At 38.4% G+C, this 20,404-nt stretch overlaps 1 protein-coding gene across 1 annotated transcript in view; it reads right to left on the reverse strand.

The window, feature by feature from the left end:
* LOC109407380 (uncharacterized) overlaps window positions 1-20,404 on the reverse strand; it is a 136,361-nt gene that overhangs the window by 40,904 nt on the left and 75,053 nt on the right. The window contains exons 8-11 of the mRNA XM_062844906.1: window positions 19,642-19,795; window positions 3,545-3,668; window positions 2,208-3,474; window positions 1,943-2,145 (exon numbers count right to left, since the gene is read on the reverse strand). Coding sequence (XP_062700890.1) covers window positions 1,943-2,145; window positions 2,208-3,474; window positions 3,545-3,668; window positions 19,642-19,795 — 1,748 coding nt within the window. The remainder of the gene's footprint in view (window positions 1-1,942; window positions 2,146-2,207; window positions 3,475-3,544; window positions 3,669-19,641; window positions 19,796-20,404) is intronic.

Raw genomic sequence — 20,404 nt, forward strand, 5'->3', positions numbered from 1 at the left:
GATTGGATTTGGATTGGATATGGATTGGATTTGGATTGGATTTGGGTTGGATTTGGATTGGATTTGGATTGGATATGGATTGGATTTGGATTGGATTTGAATTGGATTTGGATTGGATTTGGATTGGATTTGGATTGGATTTGGATTGGATTTGGATTGGATTTGGATTGGATTTGGATTGGATTTGGATTGGATTTGGATTGGATTTGGATTGGATTTGGATTGGATTTGGATTGGATTTGGATTGGATTTGGATTGGATTTGGATTGGATTTGGATTGGATTTGGATTGGATTTGGATTGGATTGGATTTGGATTGGATTTGGATTGGATTTGGATTGGATTTGGATTGGATTTGGATTGGATTTGGATTGGATTTGGATTGGATTTGGATTGGATTTGGATTGGATTTGGATTGGATTTGGATTGGATTTGGATTGGATTTGGATTGGATTTGGATTGGATTTGGATTGGATTTGGATTGGATTTGGATTGGATTTGGATTGGATTTGGATTGGATTTGGATTGGATTTGGATTGGATTTGGATTGGATTTGGATTGGATTTGGATTGGATTTGGATTGGATTTGGATTGGATTTGGATTGGATTTGGATTGGATTTGGATTGGATTTGGATTGGATTTGGATTGGATTGGATTTGGATTGGATTTGGATTGGATTTGGATTGGATTTGGATTGGATTTGGATTGGATTTGGATTGGATTTGGATTGGATTTGGATTGGATTTGGATTGGATTTGGATTGGATTTGGATTGGATTTGGATTGGATTTGGATTGGATTTGGATTGGATTTGGATTGGATTTGGATTGGATTTGGATTGGATTTGGATTGGATTTGGATTGGATTTGAATTGGATTTGGATTGGATTTGGATTGGATTTGGATTGGATTTGGGTTGGATTTGGATTGGATTTGGATTGGATTTGGATTGGATTTGGATTGGATTTGGATTGGATTTGGATTGGATTTGGATTGGATTTGGATTGGATTTGGATTGGATTTGGATTGGATTTGGATTGGATTTGGATTGGATTTGGATTGGATTTGGATTGGATTTGGATTGGATTTGGATTGGATTTGGATTGGATTAGGATTGGATTTGGATTGGATTTGGATTGGATTTGGAATGGATTGGATTTGGATTGGATTTGGATTGGATTTGGATTGGATTTGGATTGGATTTGGATTGGATTTGGATTGGATTTGGATTGGATTTGGATTGGATTTGGATTGGATTTGGATTGGATTTGGATTGGATTTGGATTGGATTTGGATTGGATTTGGATTGGATTTGGATTGGATTTGGATTGGATTTGGATTTGGATTGGGTTTGGATTGGATTTGAATTGGATTTGAATTGGATTTGGATTGGATTTGGATTGGATTGGATTGAATTGGATCTTACATTGATTTTAAAATCGGTTTGACTGGGCTTAAACTTGCTCTGGATTGACCTTGGAGTGTTTAGGGAATAACTTTGTTAATGATATGGATTGCTTTCAGAGTGGCTTTGGATTGGCCCTAAATTGGTCATTGAATGGCTTTAAATAGTCTAGGTTTGCCTTTGTATAAGCTCTGACTTTGAGGTGGCTCCAAATCAATCTCAATTTGGTTTCAATTTTGCTGTGGCTTTGCAAGTGGGTAAGCTTTGAACTTATTCTTAAGTGGCTTTGGATTGGTTTTAAAAAGGCTTTAAATTGGTCTTGAATTGGCTGTAATATTACTTCGAAGAGGTTTTCGATGGATTTTTTGAAAAACAGTAGATTGATTTTATGAATGGTTTGGATTTTGATTTGGTTTTGGGTAGGTCATGGAGTGATTTTAAAATGGCCTTTGATTGGCCTAGTATTGGTATTAAAATGGCTGTGAATTGGCATTGCGATTCGCTGAAGTTCATGAAGATGTGAAAACAAGCAAACTTACCTCAATGAATCCACTTTTGTGGCATCCATGTTCGCTGAACCCCACTCCATGGAGTTCCAGCAGTATCACATCCCCCAGAGGTGCTATCAGGTGTTGGGTAAAGTCAATCTCGTACGGCATCGACTGCGGGTAGTTCAGGTAGAACATGTTACCGTTCGTCCTGTTTCCCAGATGGATGGACCTGTGCTCCGCCGCTGAACTCACTGGAAAGTCATTGAACAGTCACATTCATCGTTACAAAGACGTCAACCTAATCTCTACTTACTGGTCTTGAACGTCGCATGGAAGCCTTTCCCCCGAGGAAGCGTCCCTGTCTTCAGCCGCACCACCAGTCGTTCACCCTTGCTCAAGAACACCCCGTCGTTGATGTGACTCGCGTCCCGGAACGGCTCAAACGGTCCCTCCGAAATGTCCACGTACACGATGGCATCCACTGCGACGTCGAACGAGGTGAACTCCAGCCAGACCTTCTTCCCGTACGGAGCCTGAATGATGTACGTACAGTCCAGGTTGTTCAGCAAGAAGTGCGGATAGTTCGGACTGCTGATCGTCCCTTCCCTCGAGGTTATCGTTTGCACTGGACAGCCTGAAACGTCTACCGTGCTCCAGGTCGCCGTGTAACCTCCGCCGCCCACGGAGAAGTCCGAGTGAAACCGCAGAAACGCTTCATTCCGGCTCGAGATGAAGTTGAAGCGCGTCATGTTGGAGTCGTGCGTCCCACACCACCGCACGTACGGCAGGAACGACGGATCCGTTTCTTCGACGACCGGTTCCACTGCCGTATTGGACTCTAACGTGATACTCTGCGAGCTGTTCTTCACCGTTTTGTAGTTGTCCGAGCTGAGGAACCGCTTCTTACGGTCCTTGAGCTTCGAGTTAATCTTCTCCAGCAGTTTGATGTTGTCCTGCAGCTTCTGCTGGATGTCATCGTTTGCCAGAAGCGATCGCTTGCGGTAGAACTTCCGGTCCTTCGGTAGTGACGAGGTCTTCTGATCGTAGCTGTAGTCTCCGGTCAACAGCGGTCGAAAGGGCTGCTCGTTCTGGTAATCAGACGACAATAGGCTATCGTCGGTACGGCCATCCCAGAACATAGCCATCGGTTGCGGATTGGTCCCGGGGTTCAACGGCGCATTCGGCACAATTTGGAAGTTCTGAATACTCACGTAATCGTACAGACATTCTTCCTGGAATTCAATGTCCAGCTTCTGAAACTGGATGATAATTCGGGTACCCTCTGGAGCCACCAACCGAACCCAATAATCCGTGTGAGCTGGGTACGGACTGGGCGAATCCAGCCGCCCCTCCGTCCCACTAATAGTCTGATTCTTGACCATGTTCTCGTCGGCCGTGGGACGCGGCTTTTTGCACACGTAGCCACCCCTGGCCGTGCACTGCTGAGTGCTCCAGTGCAGACCGGACGAAATCATCGGCGTGGGCGATATCTTCCACTGGAGTCCCAAGCATGACGACGACGACGACGTGGAAGCTTGCGGTGGTTGTGTCGGCTCCGGCTTCTGACCGGGAAGCCAACCCTGGAAGGCAAATACGGGAGATTTATTGTTATTAGTCGATTCAATTGGAGAGGAGCAATCAATTGCAAACCTCAAACAGTAGCTTCGTTCCATCGGTCCATTCGAGCTCGCCGGCTTCGGTTAGTTCTCCACCTACCCAGTACAGCGCTCGGGGTGTGTAGTCCAGGCTGTTGCGGATGTTGAAGGTGATGAACCTGTTGAATGTGTGGTAGAGCAATCAGGAAGTAATTGAATCATTGGGTTTCAATTGATGATTGGGAAATGGGAATTAGGTACCGTAAACTGGGGTGTAGTTGATCAGTAGGGTGAACCTGATCACTCAGTTACCCGCGGATATCGACTTTCAAGGAAAACAACAATTCTATTTAAACCATTCGCAATCCAATGACGTAACATTAAAATGGAATGGTAACTTCCTTGAAAGTCGATATTCGTGGGTAATTGAGTGATCAGGTTCACCCCACTGATCAACTACACCCCAGTTTACGGTACTGTTAAATAATTTTCGTTACTGTAGAACGAGTTTTTTTTTATTGTTACAATCCTCATGAATTTTGGGTAACTTTAATTAGTAACGATTTCATCAAAAGTTCCAAGGGATTTTTTCTAGCAATTCTTCCATGGATTCCTTCTGAAACTTTAACAGGCATTTCTTTAGAATTATCTTCTGGCACTCCTTCAGCATTCCAAGAATTTCAGTATTCCTGCAAGGGATTTCTTGAAAAGATATTCGTAGATTTTTTCATCAAATAACCCTTAAAAAAATACTATAGATTTTTTTTGCAAAGGAAACTGCCCCTACGATACCATCAGAAATATCTCCTGGGATTCCATCAAAGATTCCTTCAGAGAATGGAGCAGTTTCTTGAAGAAATTCTTGAAAGATTTCTGGAAGGATTCCTTTACTAACATCCCTGAAGCAATTTCTGAAGTAAACGCTGGAAGAATTCCTGGAATAATCCTGAAGGAATTCTCTGAGCCATCTCTGATGGAATTCCTTATAGATTTTTATGAGAAACTTCCGAAAGAATTCTGGAAAGAAACTTCTGGAATTTCTGCATAAATTTATGGACAAATTTCTGGAGAAATTTAGGGACAAATTTCTGAAAAAAAACTCAAGGAATTTCTGGAGTTGTTTCCGAGGAAATCCTTGAAGAGATTTCTAACTGACACTTTTGAGAAGTTTCTCAAGTGAAACTTCACGAGCAATCCCTGAAAGAAATCCTGGAAATATCTCAAGAGATTTGTTGTTTAATTTCTCAAGATATGAGGGGAGATCCTCGGAGAAACATATAGAAAAACCACTTGAGAATTTTCTAGTGCAATTTCTGTAGAAATGCCAAGGAATAATTCGTTGAGGAATTTTAAAACAAATGCCGGAGGGAATCTCTTGGAGATTCTTCATGGTATCCAATGGAGTATATGGGGAAATACCTAGACGAACCTCTAGAGGAATTCTAGTAAGAATTTCTGAAAGTTTACCTAAATACCAGAAAAAACCTGGAAAAACCCATGATTTACCTCAAAGAAGAATCATCTAATTACTAGAATTCAGTAACAAATTTTGAAAACGACGTATAATCAATGGTGTAGCATTGATTATACGTCGTTTTCAAAATTTGTTACTGAATTATCTAATTTTTTGAAAAGCTGCTGAAGAAATCTCAAAGAAAATTCCTGGAGGAATTCTTCGACCGACTTACCAAGGCCTGTTCAAGTCCACCCCCATATTTTGAACAGCATCCTGAAAGACGTCGCTGGTCAAAATGTCAAATGTCAAAGTACATTGGAACGATTGGTTATTTCTTTTGGGGGTTCCTGCGGCTAATTTCTTTAAGATTGTTTTCATGAATTTCTTCGAAAAATATCTTCAAAAATTCCTTTGAGGATGCCTTTGGCAGACAAGCTTTTGAAAACTCCGCTGGTATGGTCTTTTCAAACTTACCTAGCAACTCCTTCATAAATTCCTGAAGCATTTTAGTTTTAATTTCTCCTACATATCCTTAGAGAATTGTTACTCAAACTTCTTTGAGAAATTTCACAAATTTTTTTGTGAATTCTTTTGAAAACATCAATAACAATTTCTTCGACTACTTTGTAGACATTTGCGATATTTTTTTGAGAATTCGTTCGACCATTTCCATTGAAAAAGTTTTTGAAATGCCTACAGGTATTGTGTTGGAATTTTTTTTTTTTGAGGATCTCACATTCAATTTCTATAAAAAAATATTCAGCTTCTCTTAAAAATGTTTTTTTTTTATTTTGGCAAGTTTTCGCCAATGAATTTCATCTCTTTGGGAATTCCGTAAGGCAATCTTTTGGTAATCTATTTTTTTTGAAATTCTTATCAAATTCTTTCAACAATTCAAGTTGAATTTTTTTAAATTTCTAAAAGAGTTGCTCTTTCCAATCATTCCTGAAAAAAGTTAAAAAAAAATTGTCGTAAGAATTCCTAAAGAATATGCAAACGGAATAGTGTAAAAATCCTTCAATAATTGCCTGCATAATTTTCAAAAAAAAAAATAGGCCACGAATTTTCAGAGGACTGCCTTTGAAAGTTACAAGGAGTTTTGGAAGGGTTTTCGAAAACAATGCCGTTAAAATTAATAGATAAATTGGCACATGAATTCTCAAATGATTACCGAAGCAATTCTTAAAGAAATAACAGAAGGAATGTGCCGCACACAAATGACCGAAAACACTCCAAAACATCGACCGAAATCAAAGATAGGCCTAATTCCTCTAGGAAATCCTTCAGTAATGCTTTTGAAAATTGCATTGAGTTTGAGATTTTTTGGGACATTATTTTAGAAACTTTGTGAACTGATTCGATAATTCGTTTAGTAGTTTATTTGGCAATGATTCAAGAATTTCGAACAGGATATTCTTCAATTTTTCCTCGGGAGCTTAACAAGATTTTTTAAACTGTTCCAACATTTTTTTTAGTTGTATTGATTCAGCAGATCTTCCGGAAACTCTTTGAGGAATTCCATCGGAAATGTGTCTGGTAAATTATTTAGAAAAGGCTGTGTGATTGAATCTTTTGGCTATTTCATTGAAAGTTCATTATATAATTTCTATGAGAGCCTTTGCAGCATGCTTTGAAACTTTCTTCAGGATGTTCTTGAACAATTCTCTTGAACTCTCTCAGGCATTTTTTTTTGGCGATTCAATGTGGGATTTTTTTTTTGTTGTCTCTATGAGAGTTTCTTCGGCAATTTCATGTAGAAAATTTCTTCTAGATCGCTTTGTAAATTTCTCAAAAAAAAAAACTTCAGCCATTCTTTTGGAAATTAACTAGGTTCCCTTTGGGAATTCCTCTTAAAATTGAGTTGCTTTGTAAATTTCTCGAAGACTTCTAAGTAAATTCCTCATTCAGTTTTTTTTTGTAAATTACTTTGGCGAATCTTAGAAAATAATACGGCAATTCGAAACTTATTCAATTATTTTGGAAACTGCGATGGTTTTCATATTTCTTTGAATTTTTTTTTCAACATTTCAAATTGAAATTTTTTGGATGTATAGAAAAAATTTTTGATTGATTTCCTAAAGAATGGCCAAAGGAATTCACAAACTAACTACAAAAGCAATTTTTAGAGGAACATCCAAACACAATTGCTGTAGGAATTAGGAATGATATTATTTAAGAAATCGCTGACATGATTTCCGTTTGAGTTTCCAAAGAAACTTCCAAGGGAATCGCCATACAATTTCGAATGGAACTATTGAAGAAATTCTCAAAAAAAATCTTGCCGAAGGAATTCAAAAAGAGTTTAGCATCCAACGGAATTAAAAAAAATCCTAAGAAAAAATACTAAGATGTTCCAAAGATTTTAGAGAAAAAAAATTTAAATGTATTTCCAGAGAAATTTACAAAGGAATTTATCGAACAAGTACACAAAGAAATTCTATCAAGAATACCGAAAGCCGGAAGCCGGCGCCCGTGGCGTAGTTGGTCACACGTTCGCTTCATATGCGGATGGTCATGGGTTTGATTCCCAGCCCCGGCACTTGCGATTTTTCGTCAGTTGCTTTTCCCCTAGAACAACTGACACTGACCCTCTTCTGAACCCCGTGGCTCAAACGGACCCGGATACCTGGACATCGGCGAACTGCTACTCATAATGGACCCCCAATCGGACTGGAAAGGAACAACGGCCATCCATCACCAACCTTGTGCTCATCATTCTACTAGGTATAAAGTAGAAAAGGTGAAAACAGCAGAAAAGCAACCAGTTCGATAAAGTAGAATAGAATCTAGGCGCTGTACAAAATGTAAGTGCAGCTGTCAATTGAAATTGCTCACGTAGTGCCCCAGTGGACAATAGAGCTGTAAATTAGGTTAAGAAAAAAAAAAAAAGAATACCGAAAGAATTCACAAAAGAATTACCAAAGGAATCGTTTACAGTCATAACCGAATTAATTGAAGCCTTACTTTATAAAGGATACTATGTAACAAATGTAAAAAATCGAGATTTTATTGTGAGTGCTTTGTTTCGTTTAGGACTTCTTGTAGTACCAACCATTGGGCATGATTTATGAAAAAAATACAATGAATTTTTACTTTTCAGAAATTCTTAGTGTAGGAGCTACCGTGGAAACAGCGAACTTCAAAAACGAGTTTCTCCGTTCATGGTTTTTCTTATAAACGGTGTTTGCTAAATCAGGGCTTGTTCGACAATTATTGTTAAATTTATTGACCAATTCTTTCAAGAATTCTTTTAGAAATACCGTCAGCATATTCATTCAGAGGTCCTTCAAAACATTTTTTTGTGAATTCTTGAGAAAATTTCTATGGGAATTTCTTTGACAAATTCCTTTGAAACTTTTTCCGAAATTTCTTCAGGAATTGCTTTGGCAATTCTCATAGATACTTTCTGCACTTTTCCTGTACTTTTTGGCAACTTCTATGGAAATTCTCTGGCAATTCAATTAGAAATTTCTCAGTAATTTTTTTTCGAAAATTTCTTTGGATTTTTCATGTGACAGTTCCTGCAAGATTTTTGTCCCATAGGTTTGTCATAACTTGAACAGAATAGGACAAAAATCGTGCACCACGAGTTTGGAGATTTCAAAGCCTTGCACTGTGATTTTCAAGCGGTAACTTCCAGATGGTAAACACTGCAAAGCTGAAAATGTATCATCAAAAAGTTTCGATTTCGAGTTAGTAATAATTTATTATTCACGAGTTGAAAAATACGCAACAAATTCAGCTTCCGTTTAAGCTACAACAAAAAAAAAATCGAGATAATGTCATCATCTTCCAGGGGTTCCTTCAGAGAGTCTTGCAGAGATTCATCCAAAAATTCCTCCAGGAATTTTTCTAAGGATTCCTTCCCCCAAGATTTTCTCCAGAAATTTCTCCAGAGTACCTCCTAGAAATCTTCCAGGGATTCTTTCAAAAATTCCTCCAAAAATTCCTGGAAGGATTCCTCTAAGAAAGGGATTCATTCAGGAATTCCTCCAGAGATTCCTCCACAAAATTTCTCCAGGGATTCTCCCAGGGATTCCTCCAGGAATTCCTCTATAGATTTCTCCCTCAGATATTCTCACAAACATTCTTCCAGGGATTCCTCCAGAGATTCCCCCAGGGATTCCTTCAGAAATTCTTCCAGACGTTCCTCCAGAGATTCCTGCAGGAAATTCTCCAGAGATTCCTCCAGACGTTTCTCTAAGGATTCCTTCAGGATTTCCTTCTCGATTTCTCCAAGAATTTAGTCCAGGGATTCCTTCAGAGATTCCTCCAATAATTTTTCCAAGCATTCCTACAGAAATTCCTTCAGGAATTCCTCCAAGAATCCCTTCAGGAATTTCTTCATAGTACCTCCCAGAAATCCTCCAAGGATTCTTTCAATAATTGCTCCAAAAATCCTCCAGGAATTCCTTCAGGAATTCCTCCGGGAACTCCTCCAGAAATTCCTCCAAGAATTCCTCAAAGAATTCCCCAAGGAATTCCTTTATTAATTCCTCCAATGATTCCTCCATTAATTCCTCCAGGTATTCCTGCAGGAATTCCTCCAATGATTCCTCCAGGAATTCGTTCAGAATTGTCTCTAGTGATTACTTCAGGAATTCCTGCAGAAATTAATTCAGGAATTCATAAAAGGATTCTTCCTTCGATTTTTCCAGGATTTCTTCCAGAAATTCTCCTGGATTTCTCCACATATTCCTCCAGGAATTCCTCCAGGGATCTACTCAGGAATTCATCTAAGTATTCCTTCAAAGATTCCTCCAGGGATTCCTCCGGGAATTCGTTCTAGGGATTCCTCCAAGGATACTTCCAGGAATTCTTCCAGGGGTTGCTCCAGGAGTTCCTCCAAAGATACCTCCAAGAATTCTCACAGACATTCTTCCAAGGTTTCCTACAGAAATTTCTTCAAGGATTCCCCCAGGAATTCCTTCAGGGATTACTCCAGGAATTATTTCAGGGATATCTCCTGAAATTCTTCCTGGAGGAATTACTTCAGGGATTCCTCCAGGAATTCTTCCAAAGGTACCCCCAGGAATTCTTACAGACATTCTTTCAGGGAATCTGAAGAGATTCATCCAGGGATTTACTCAGGAATTTATCTGAGGATTCCTTCAAGGATTTCTCCAGGGGTTCCTCCAGAAATTCCTCCAAAGATACCTCCAGGAATTTCTTCAGGGATTCCTCCAAGAATTCCTTCGGGGTTCCTCCAGGGACTATTCCAGGAATTCATCCGAGGATTCCATCAGGAATGCTCTAAGGGATTCCTCCAAGAACTCCTCCAGGAATTCCTCCGGATATTCCTCCTAGAAATCCTCCAGGGATTCCTCGGGAATTCCTCCAGAGAGTCCTTCAAAAATTCCTCAAAGGATTCCTCCAGGAATTCTCATAGGCATACTCCCAGGAAATTCTTCAGGGATTTCTCCAGGATTTCTTTCCGGTGATCCTCCAAGGATTCCTCCAGGAATTCCTTCGATATTCCTCCAGTAGTTCCTCCAGATATTATTACAAGTTTTATTTTTGTGATAAACGTGCTAGTTTAACTTGTTAATTTTGCCCCTTGTGCATTTCACATTTGTAGTGCTCTGACGTAATAGAGCGTCATAAGATCGCATCAGTCTCATATTGATGGCCTACATTTAGATCATTTCGAGCAAAAACCAACTACCAGATAACGGAATCGTTGCCTAACAGGGTCATCAAAACGTAAAGGTCTTGTATTGAAACTCGAATCAGGATGTGTCCTAGGATTAGAAATTCCTAGACAAAACTCAAGCTTTAAAAACAACTAATGCTGCGAACAAAAGGCAACCTGCCAGACATTGGCGTAGCTAGGGGGGGTTCCAGGGGTGCCTGGCACCCCCTAGAACAAATTTGGCACCCCCTAGAATCTTTTCTTGACAGACACCTAAAATTTACAACTTAACACAATAATTCTAATATTTATTAATGGCATATTTCAACAAAACTTAAGCACACTCAGAATTACTTAAATACTTGTTGTACGTTTTGGCGTTTAGGATATTCAGGCCAAACAATCCTATAGGTCCTAAGTGCATATGAGAGACTCTCTTTAAGTCACCTCTCTTTCGATTATAACATGCTTGTATTTATAAAATTTGATTTAGTTCTTGCATCGGAAGGTAGATTAAATAATCCTTTGCCGATCTTTACATCACAAATTGTCAAAATGTTCACAGTGACATCGTAATAATTTAAAGAGAATCGGAACAAAGAGAGCCTCTCTTTTGCAGATTGGACCTTTAGATATGTTTTTCGCCTATTGGTCAGAATCAACAGACTCTCTACGAATTTCTCCAGAAATACCTCTATCTATTTATACAGTGATTTGTCTAGGTTTTCTTATGGATTGTGGAAGATTGATCAATTGAGCCCAAATTTGTACCAATGATGCACATATAATAGGTTGACAAACAGTCAAAATTTGAGATTTTTCGATACACTCTATGAAAAATTATAGCATGTTGAACTTTATTGTGGGAGAAAAAAAAGTTGCCTATCCCAAACATTTTGGCTGTACATACTAGAAACACAGACAAACAGACGTAACACTTGCGAAATGTCCATCGACCACGCTTTTAACGATCATTTTAAATTTTCATAGTTGTGGCTTTCACAACCAGAGGCGCGCGCATCGTTTTTCTATGCGTTTGACGTTTCACACTAGCGCCTTCTATTGACGATATGGCACAACACAGTGGTTCGTGCAACTTTTCCACCAGGTGATGGTAGTGTGAGCTGGGCGATGGATTTTCATGAAAATCGTTCAAGGTGTTACGTCTGTTTGTCTGTGCTAGAAATTTCTGCAGAGATTGGTCCAGCATTTTCCCCTAGGATTTCTTAGGAAATTCTCGGAATTTTTCTAGGGATTCCTTTAAAAAAATCTATTGGGATTCCTTCAAGAATTTCTTGCGGGATTATTCAAGACAATCTTCTTGGGATCCTTTCAGAAGTTTCTCCGGTGATTCTTTCAGGAATTCCTTCAGAGATTTTATTCAGATATTCTTCCAGAAATTTCTCATGGAATTCCTCCCGGAGCTTATATTGGTATTCCTCCGGGAATTCAAGCAACTCCTGCTACGATTCTTGCAGCAATTTCTCTTTGAACTCCTTCAAAAATTCTCAATATGGTACCTTCAGGTATCCTACTAGGGAAGTTCCAGAAATTCTTCCGGAAAATCTCCCTTCAATTTTTCTAAAAATACCTTCGGTGATTCTTCCAGAGATTTCTTCAAGGATTAATCCAGGACTTCCTCCAGAGTTTCTTTCAGAAATTCCACAGAAGATTTCTCCAAGAACTTCTATTGCCCTTCCTCCATGAATTCCAGCTGGAGTTCTTAAAGCAATCCTCATTAGAACTCCTTCAGAAATACTTCTAGGGAATTCTCCTGGCATACTTACTTGATGCAATACTTTCGGGAAATCCTCCTGAGATTTCCAGGCATCCTCCAGGCATTTTTAGGGGAACTACTTTTAGGATACCCCCGGTATTCCTGATTCTAAGAATTCCTCCAGATATTCCAGCTGGGATTCCTCCTCAAGCTATTCCTGCGGTTATTCCAGCTATTCTTCCTCCAGAAATTCTAACTGTACAGTATGACCCATAAAAAAATGCGACAGTTTTCAAAGTCATCGTTCCCCTACCTCGAACTGATTAACCTCGCATGTATCTATTGGATAGTATAGTAGAGCCACCAATCTGATAATGGCAAAGGAACATAGACTGATTTCATGCACATACCTTTGGAAATATAACGTTGAACATATGGATGTCGAAATCGTCCACGCGCCAGAGGCCGTTTTTTAAGGATATAATTTTCTTTCAATTGCTTTCAATCACATTCAATCAAATTTTATTTTCAAAATAGTACTTTCATGGCTGGATAAGGTCTTCAGGAGTTCGTTGATTCGTCGGATAAGAACGAAAAAAATATTAACTTATAAAATAAGAGACATTTTCTGAAAATTGAATTATTTGACAAATGATAATTTTTAGAAAATATTATGTTTTAAGCATGAAATTGTTTTTAAGTACTTAGTATTTGTACCTATCATAAAGGTAGGTTTATATGCCTTCATCGACAAAAAAAATGTTTTGAAAAATATTCAAACAGTATTAATTTTTTTATTAATTTATCTTAAATACGGTTTTTAATATGTAGCACCTTTTTTAGTTTTTGTTTCCTAAACATTTGAAATTATTTTTAAAATATTTTTCAATCATGGGTGTATTAAAGAGTACATATTTCTTCATGGTTTCCATGTGTTGAAAAGTTTTTATCTTAGTTCATTATGCTCTGAAAATTAGAGGAAAACTTGATTTTATTTAGAAATTATTAACAATTATAAGGTATCCCATATACGTAACCAATGAATATTTTGACAACAAATTCAGAGATCCTGTATGACAATGACCTCCTTATTGTATCCTAATCCAAAAAAGTTTAATTCATTAGAATTATTTCATTAAAAATCATCAAATACCGCAAAAAATGGAATGTCGCATTTTTTATGGGTCATACTGTAGAACTTTAGAAATTATGCTACGGATTCTTCTAGAGCTTTCTCCTGGCTTTTTTGCCGGGATCTTTCATGGCAAACTTCCTGGAATTCTTGCAGAAATTTCTTTGATTGTTCTACCATGGATTTCTCCAAGCACTCATCCAGGAATTCCTTCAGAGATTTTATCCAAAGATTCCTCCAGAAATTTCTGCATAAACTCCTTCAAGGATGCCTCAAACAAGTTTTCCTGCGATTCTTCCTGCAATTCCTCCATAAATTCTTACTTGAATACGTCCAGAAATTCTTCTAGTGATTCCTATACGAATTTATCCTAGCATTGTGGCTGAAATTCTTCCGGAAAATCTTCCTAAGATTCCTTCAGAAATTCCTTCTGCGATTCAAGCAGGGCCTTCGTTATAAATTCTTTCAAAATACTTCTACCGGTTCTTGCAGGGACTTCTCTAGGTATTCCAAGGATTTCCCCTTGGAATCTCCCAGGCATTTCCTGTGTAGTTTCCTCCAGCAATTACTCCTTGGATTTATGATGTGATTTCTACAATGATACATCCCAGAATCCTGCAAATAATACCTCTTGAGATTTTTCCTGTGATTTCTTCAGAAGCTCTCCGGTGATTCCTCCAGGAATTTTTAACCAAGGATTCTCTCATAAGCTTCTCATGATCTTTCTCCAGGAATTTCAGCTGGATTTCTCAAGATTCTTGCTGATTCCTGCTGTGGTTCTTCCAGCAATTCCTCCTAGGACTCCTCCTGAAATACTTACTGAAATACCTCACGGAATTCTTCTGGGGATTCTTCTAAGAATTTCTCCAGGGATTCCTCCAAAAACTTGCTGGGATTATTCAAGGCAATCTTCATAGGAGCATTGCCTTCAGCGTTTCTTCCTGGAAATCTTGAAGGATGTTTTCCGGGGATTTCTCCAAATATTTGTCATTGGATTCCTCCAGGAACCCCTCTTGACTTTCATCCAGGAACTCCTCCTGGGATTCCATAAGCGATTTCTGCTGCCTCTAATGTGTCAGCAATGCCTCCTAGGTCTCCTCCAGAAATTCTCATTGTGATACCTGCAGGAATCCCTCTATAGATTTCTTCTGGTATTCTCGCTGGGATTCTTCTAGGCAATTTTCCTTGGATACTTTCAGAAATGCCTTTGATTCTTCCAGGGATTTTTCTTAAGACTCATCCAGGAGATCCTCTAGAGTTTTTAATCATGTATTGCTCTAGAAATTAATCATGATATCACTCCTGGAACTCCGCCTGGTCTTCTTCAAGGAATTCCAGCTGAAGAAATTCCAATATAAATCTCTAGAGGATTCCCTAAACGAATTTCGGGAATAGTTGGAATTTCCAGAGAAATTCCAGGAGGTATTACTAAAAAAATCTCTAGTGAAATCGTTTGGGGATGTACGGGCAAAACTTATAATTAGTTAGAAGGCACAGATTATAGCTAATTGACAAATTGAGAGATGGGTGGGATTCGAACCCACGACTCCGTGTTCGCTTTGCAAGTTCCTTCAGCATCACACACGAGACGCGACATGAGACAAGACATAACACTTATCGTTTCTACAATCACCAAAAAAAGGTTAAAATTGCCGATTTCGGGCGTGATCTAGCCCATCTACAGGACAATGTCCGACTGATTGCGTTGATTTTCGTACGTTGTTCGTACACGTCCAGAAACGAAGAGTTCATCTCGGGACCCATGCTTTACTTCCCTTCCGAAGGAAGAACTCATATTGTTTTGTGAGTTTGTCGGGAGTGGGATTCGATCCCAGGTCCACGGCGTGATAGTCAAGTGATCTAACCATCACACCAGGTCCACTCCACATTTTCGAAAGTTCTAAGGTAATTTTGATGGAAATTTTTCCAGTAATTTATTTTGGAATTTGTCGGGAAGTTTTCCGTGAATTTCATAGAATTTTCTTCAAGCAAGCCCAGTTTAGAATTTCTGATTTTTCAATTCAGCAATTTTCGGAAACAGTAGATATAACTAGAATTAAATCACAAAGAATTGCAAAAGTAACCACGATGAAATTGCCTAAGAAATTTGCAAAACAACTGGAAAAAATTACTAAAATAATTTCAGAAGAATAGCTATTGAAATTATAAAAATAACTAAAGAAATAAAATAAATTAAATTCCAATGAAACTACCACAGAAATTAAAAAAAGTGCTCAAAATCTCGTTAATACAGATAAAAAAAATCTTTCAAAGTAGTTGCAAAGGAATTCATTACCCGTGGAATTCCAAAAGAAAACATCAAGGCCTTTTTTTAATTGGCTAAATGCAATCTCAAAATAAATTGCCGAAATATATTCTTGAAAAATTTTCACAAACATTCACAAAAAAAAAAATAGTAGAAATCCTCAAAGAATTTTCCGAAATCATCAAAGGAGTTCCTGAATAAAATTTTGAAAGAATTCCAAAAGTAATTGAACCACCAAAGATTTTTTTTTAAATAAATTTTCGAAGGAAATCTTTAAGGAATTTGCCGAATCAATTTGCAAATGAATTACCGAAGAAGTTTCCACAGTAATAATCGAAATTACCAAAATTTCCAAGGAAATTGCTGATAAAATTCCCAAATAAATTTTCAATGCAAGTAATATCGGGATTGCCAAAGGTATTGCAAAACTCTCTGCTGCAGGAATTCCTTTAATAATTCAGAAGAAATCTAGAAGATATTTTCTGAAGAATTTTCATTACAATTATTGGAGCGATTTATAAAAGAATTTCTCAATAAATTTTCAAAGTTATTACCGATACAATTTTCAAAAGATGCGTGAAAGGTGTTTACCCGGGTAGAGGTAAAATACTGACGATCAAAACATGATATTGGTTTGATTGATATAAGAGATAAAAGATCTGAAAATAATATCTGAAAAATGTTCCTGGAACATCTGAACAATATCAAAATTTGATATTTCAAGATCATACGAATAGCTCGCTGCTATTGGTTAGATCTTACAAAATCTAAATATGATTTGATGATGATGTTCCAGGAGTAAATTTTTGATTTTATTTTTAGATCTTTTATCTCTTATGTCAATCAAACGCATATCACTTTTTGATCTCCATATCAAAATATGCTATTATTGAGCTCTTTTCCTCTACTCGGGTAGTGTCAATTTCTAAACATATTACCAAATAAATTCTTAAAGAAATTGCCGAAGGGGATCCAAAGATATTTCCGAAGAAATTTGCCAAATCCAAAGGAATTTCTGAGAGATTTGCAAAAGAAGTCTTAATTGAAATAAGGGGCGGTCCATAAACCACGTGGTCATGAGGGGGGGGGGGGGGGGCTTCGGCCAATGACCATTTTGTATGGACGAATAAATAATTTTGTATGGACTAATGACCACGGGGGCGGGGGTCTGGGGGTTTGAGAAGTCCCAAAAAAATGACCACGTGGTTTATGGACAGCCCCTAAATTGCAAAACAATTTCTAAAATACAAATTCCATGTATTATATGAATCAAGTTATCAGGTTTCCAAACCTCACATCAGCACAACGGTATGGATTTTCCAAAAAAAAAAAAAACAGTTCTTTAAAATATAGCGCGTTTAAATTTACGTTCTATTTATTTTTCCGCGACGCAATATATCATTGTACTAAGAAATTGAGGGTGGATCGGTACTTCCTTTTACAAAAAAAAAGCAAAATAACCTAGAAGCCACTGAAACTGGCACCCCCTAGGCACCCCCTGGGAAAAAATTCTAGATACGCCAATGCTGCCAGAGAAAATACGATTACAGGATTGACTGATGGACCAACAATATTTATGAAACCTCGTCATCCTGTGTTCGGAAATTGTTATCCATTAGGGAACATGGCAAAAATATATGTTTTGTGTTATTTTTGTCTATTTGTGATGTCCTGGTTTATTACGAATTTGTAATGTTCCACTATTAGATGTTTTATTTAAATATGCATTTGCATTTGTTGTCCATTATTTTTTCGTAATAATTTTCCTCTAAGAAATCCTCCTGGGATTTCCTCCAGAGAGTCCTTCAAAAATTCCTTAATGGATTCCTCCAGGAATTCCTCCAGGAATTCTTGCAGGAATTTCTTCAGGGATTTCTCCAGGAATTCTTTCCGATGTTCCTCCAAGGATTCGTCCAGGAATTCCTTCGATATTCCTCCAGGAGTTCCTCCAGGAGCTCCTCCAGAAATTTCTCCATGGAATTCTACAGGAATTTCTTCACGAATTCCTCCAAGAATTCCTCCAGGAAGTCCTCCAAGAATTCCTCCAGGAATTCTTCCATAGATTCCTCCAGAGATTCCTCCAAGAAATCCTGCAGGGAATCTTTCAGGAATTTCGCTAAGAATGTCTTCAGGAAATTATCAAAGAAATCCTCCAGGGATTCCTGCAGGGATTCCTCCAGAGACTCCTTCAGAGATTCCTCCAGAGATTCAACCAGGAATACCTCCAGGGATTCCTCCAGAAATTCTTTCAAGGATTCCTCCAGAAATTTCCTCAGGAACTGCTGGAGGATTTTATGGAGCAATTCCTGGAGGAATCCCTGGAGCAATAGCTGTAGGAACTCTAGATGAATCTGGAAGAATCTGAAAGAATACCTAAAGAAATTCCTGGAGGAATTCCTCGAGCAATCCCTGAAAGAATCCGATGAAGAATCCCTGGAGGAATTCTTGAAAGAGTTCCTGGAGGAATCCTTGAAGAAATTTTCTGGATTTTGGGCTTTTTTTATTGCAAGCCATTAAGCATGATTTTTTTTTTATAGCAATCAAAAAGTTAGTTGGCCAATTAACATGTACTGAATTTGATGGCTTTAAGCGATTTATGTAAGGTTAAGGTACGATATTTCCCATACAAGTCACCCTCAAAAAGTTACATGAAAGTTTACTTACTAACATAAAATGCTTAAATCTATCAAATTAGATTTGGTAAAACGAAACGAGTCGTTATATTCTATTTTAATTGACCAATTTACCCTTTGATTGCTTAACCCTTATGTGGCCAGCAAAGTACCCGGGTACCTTTTTCGATTTCAGTTCTCGATATTTTTATGATTATTGAGAGTAGGATCTTGAAACTCTGCCAGATCGTAGACCGAATTTTCCTAGTGAGGAGGGTCGGGGGAGGGGCCGCTGATTTTTTTTTATTACGTGGAATACCGGCAGGGTACCCGGGTACCCACGAAACTGAAATGATCATATTTCCATCAATTTTTCACCGATTTCAATTTTTTTTGGCTCATTTAACTCAGAAACTCATTATCTATCTATAAAATATGTGATTGCGCCGATCTGATGACTGTAGTTTTTGGAAAATCCGGATTTTCGGGAGCATGTTCTTATACCATATTAAATCCCACATTGTTGAGCCTAGGATACCGTATAGTGGCCATTGCCAGCCATGGCTTCACAGAAAGCCTGATCCAAAATCGCAGCTATATAGTCAACACGTTTTATGATCGCAGGCTGGTCAGATTCTAAATGGTGAAGCAATTTTAGGATGATTTATACCGATATTGCCATTATCCTACCGAAAATTCCAAGCATTGTTTTGTATAAAAACATAAGCCCGGAAATCCGGATTTCGCGGCACCCACGGTGATCGGACCGGTCTAACCAAATACTATATCGATAGATAATGAGTTTGTGAGCTGAATGAGCAAAAAAAAAAAAATAAAATCGGTGGAAGATTGACGGAGATATGATCATTTCAGTTTCGTGGGTACCCGGGTACCCTGCCGGCATTCTACGGGTGTTTTTTTGCTGGCCACACTACGGTTAAGAAAACAATTTCATGCTTAATGGCTTGCAATAAAGAAAACCTAAAATCGCATATTTTGCCTTATAAATTGAGGTATAGCTAGAAATTGTGACGTGCTAGAGCAAATCTCAACCCGAGCTCTAGAGGAAAAAAAAATTGCACTGTGTTATAATATCACCAGAAAACCTTAATAATTGCAATCATGAAAAATCGGAATTTACCCATTTTCATTTGTAAACAAAAGATTTTTCGTGTGTTTGCCTGCCTGGCTTCTAGAACGGTGTTTTATGCAATCAAATCTTGGCACAATTCACCTACAGTAATAATCGAATTATATCCAGGAATGCTTTTATGAGTCGGGCCATTTTACCCCATCTGTACATTTTGGACCGGGTTCCCCTTACCCTTAAAACTTACCTCTGCTCATCGGTGGTCGAAATCGACGCCAGCTGGGCTCCGTTCAGCCGACAAATCTGCTGGGCCGTCGCCCAGTCCGCTTCCGGAAAGGAGATGAACGAATAGCACGACACATTGTAGGCCTTGAAGCGCTCGTCATAGCACTCGGATATCACTGGATGGTGATGGTGATGATGATGATGGTGCGCCGCCACGGGTTCAGGTATGAAACGAGAAAATCTCAACCGATTACTGGGAATGCGATAATGTGTTTGCGGCTGGGGCGGCGGCAATTTGGGAATGTTCAATTTATTTAGATACAGAATAGGTAAAGAGAGCGTTTGAAGCGTGTTGGCAATCATACATACAGGAGGGTTCACGCAATCCAGGCGAGCCGACATCGATATTACATACCGGATGCAACACATTTAATTATGCACAAATCTACAAACATCGAAAGCAAACTACTATTAATATAGCAAATGAAGTGGAATCATTGATTCCGTTTGAAGTTGATGGGCAGAATGAATATTTTCCATGTAACTATCCCGGTTCGGTGTGATTTATTACTCGAAAATAATGTTTCATGATGACCTATTCACCGCAGCTTAAATTATTCTATTATTACAGGTAATCATTTTATGTTGGTCACGTCACATAATCCAAACTGTGAGCAGCGCTCAGAAGGTTCGGAAACATCAACGTTGCAGATAGGTAGATAATGAATCAATACGTTGAGTTAGACCCCTGGAGGCTGCTAGGTTTTGTTTTGCACAGGTGCCAC

The sequence above is a fragment of the Aedes albopictus genome, chromosome 1 (assembly GCF_035046485.1).
Source record: "Aedes albopictus strain Foshan chromosome 1, AalbF5, whole genome shotgun sequence".
NCBI classification, from domain to species: Eukaryota; Metazoa; Arthropoda; class Insecta; order Diptera; family Culicidae; genus Aedes; species Aedes albopictus.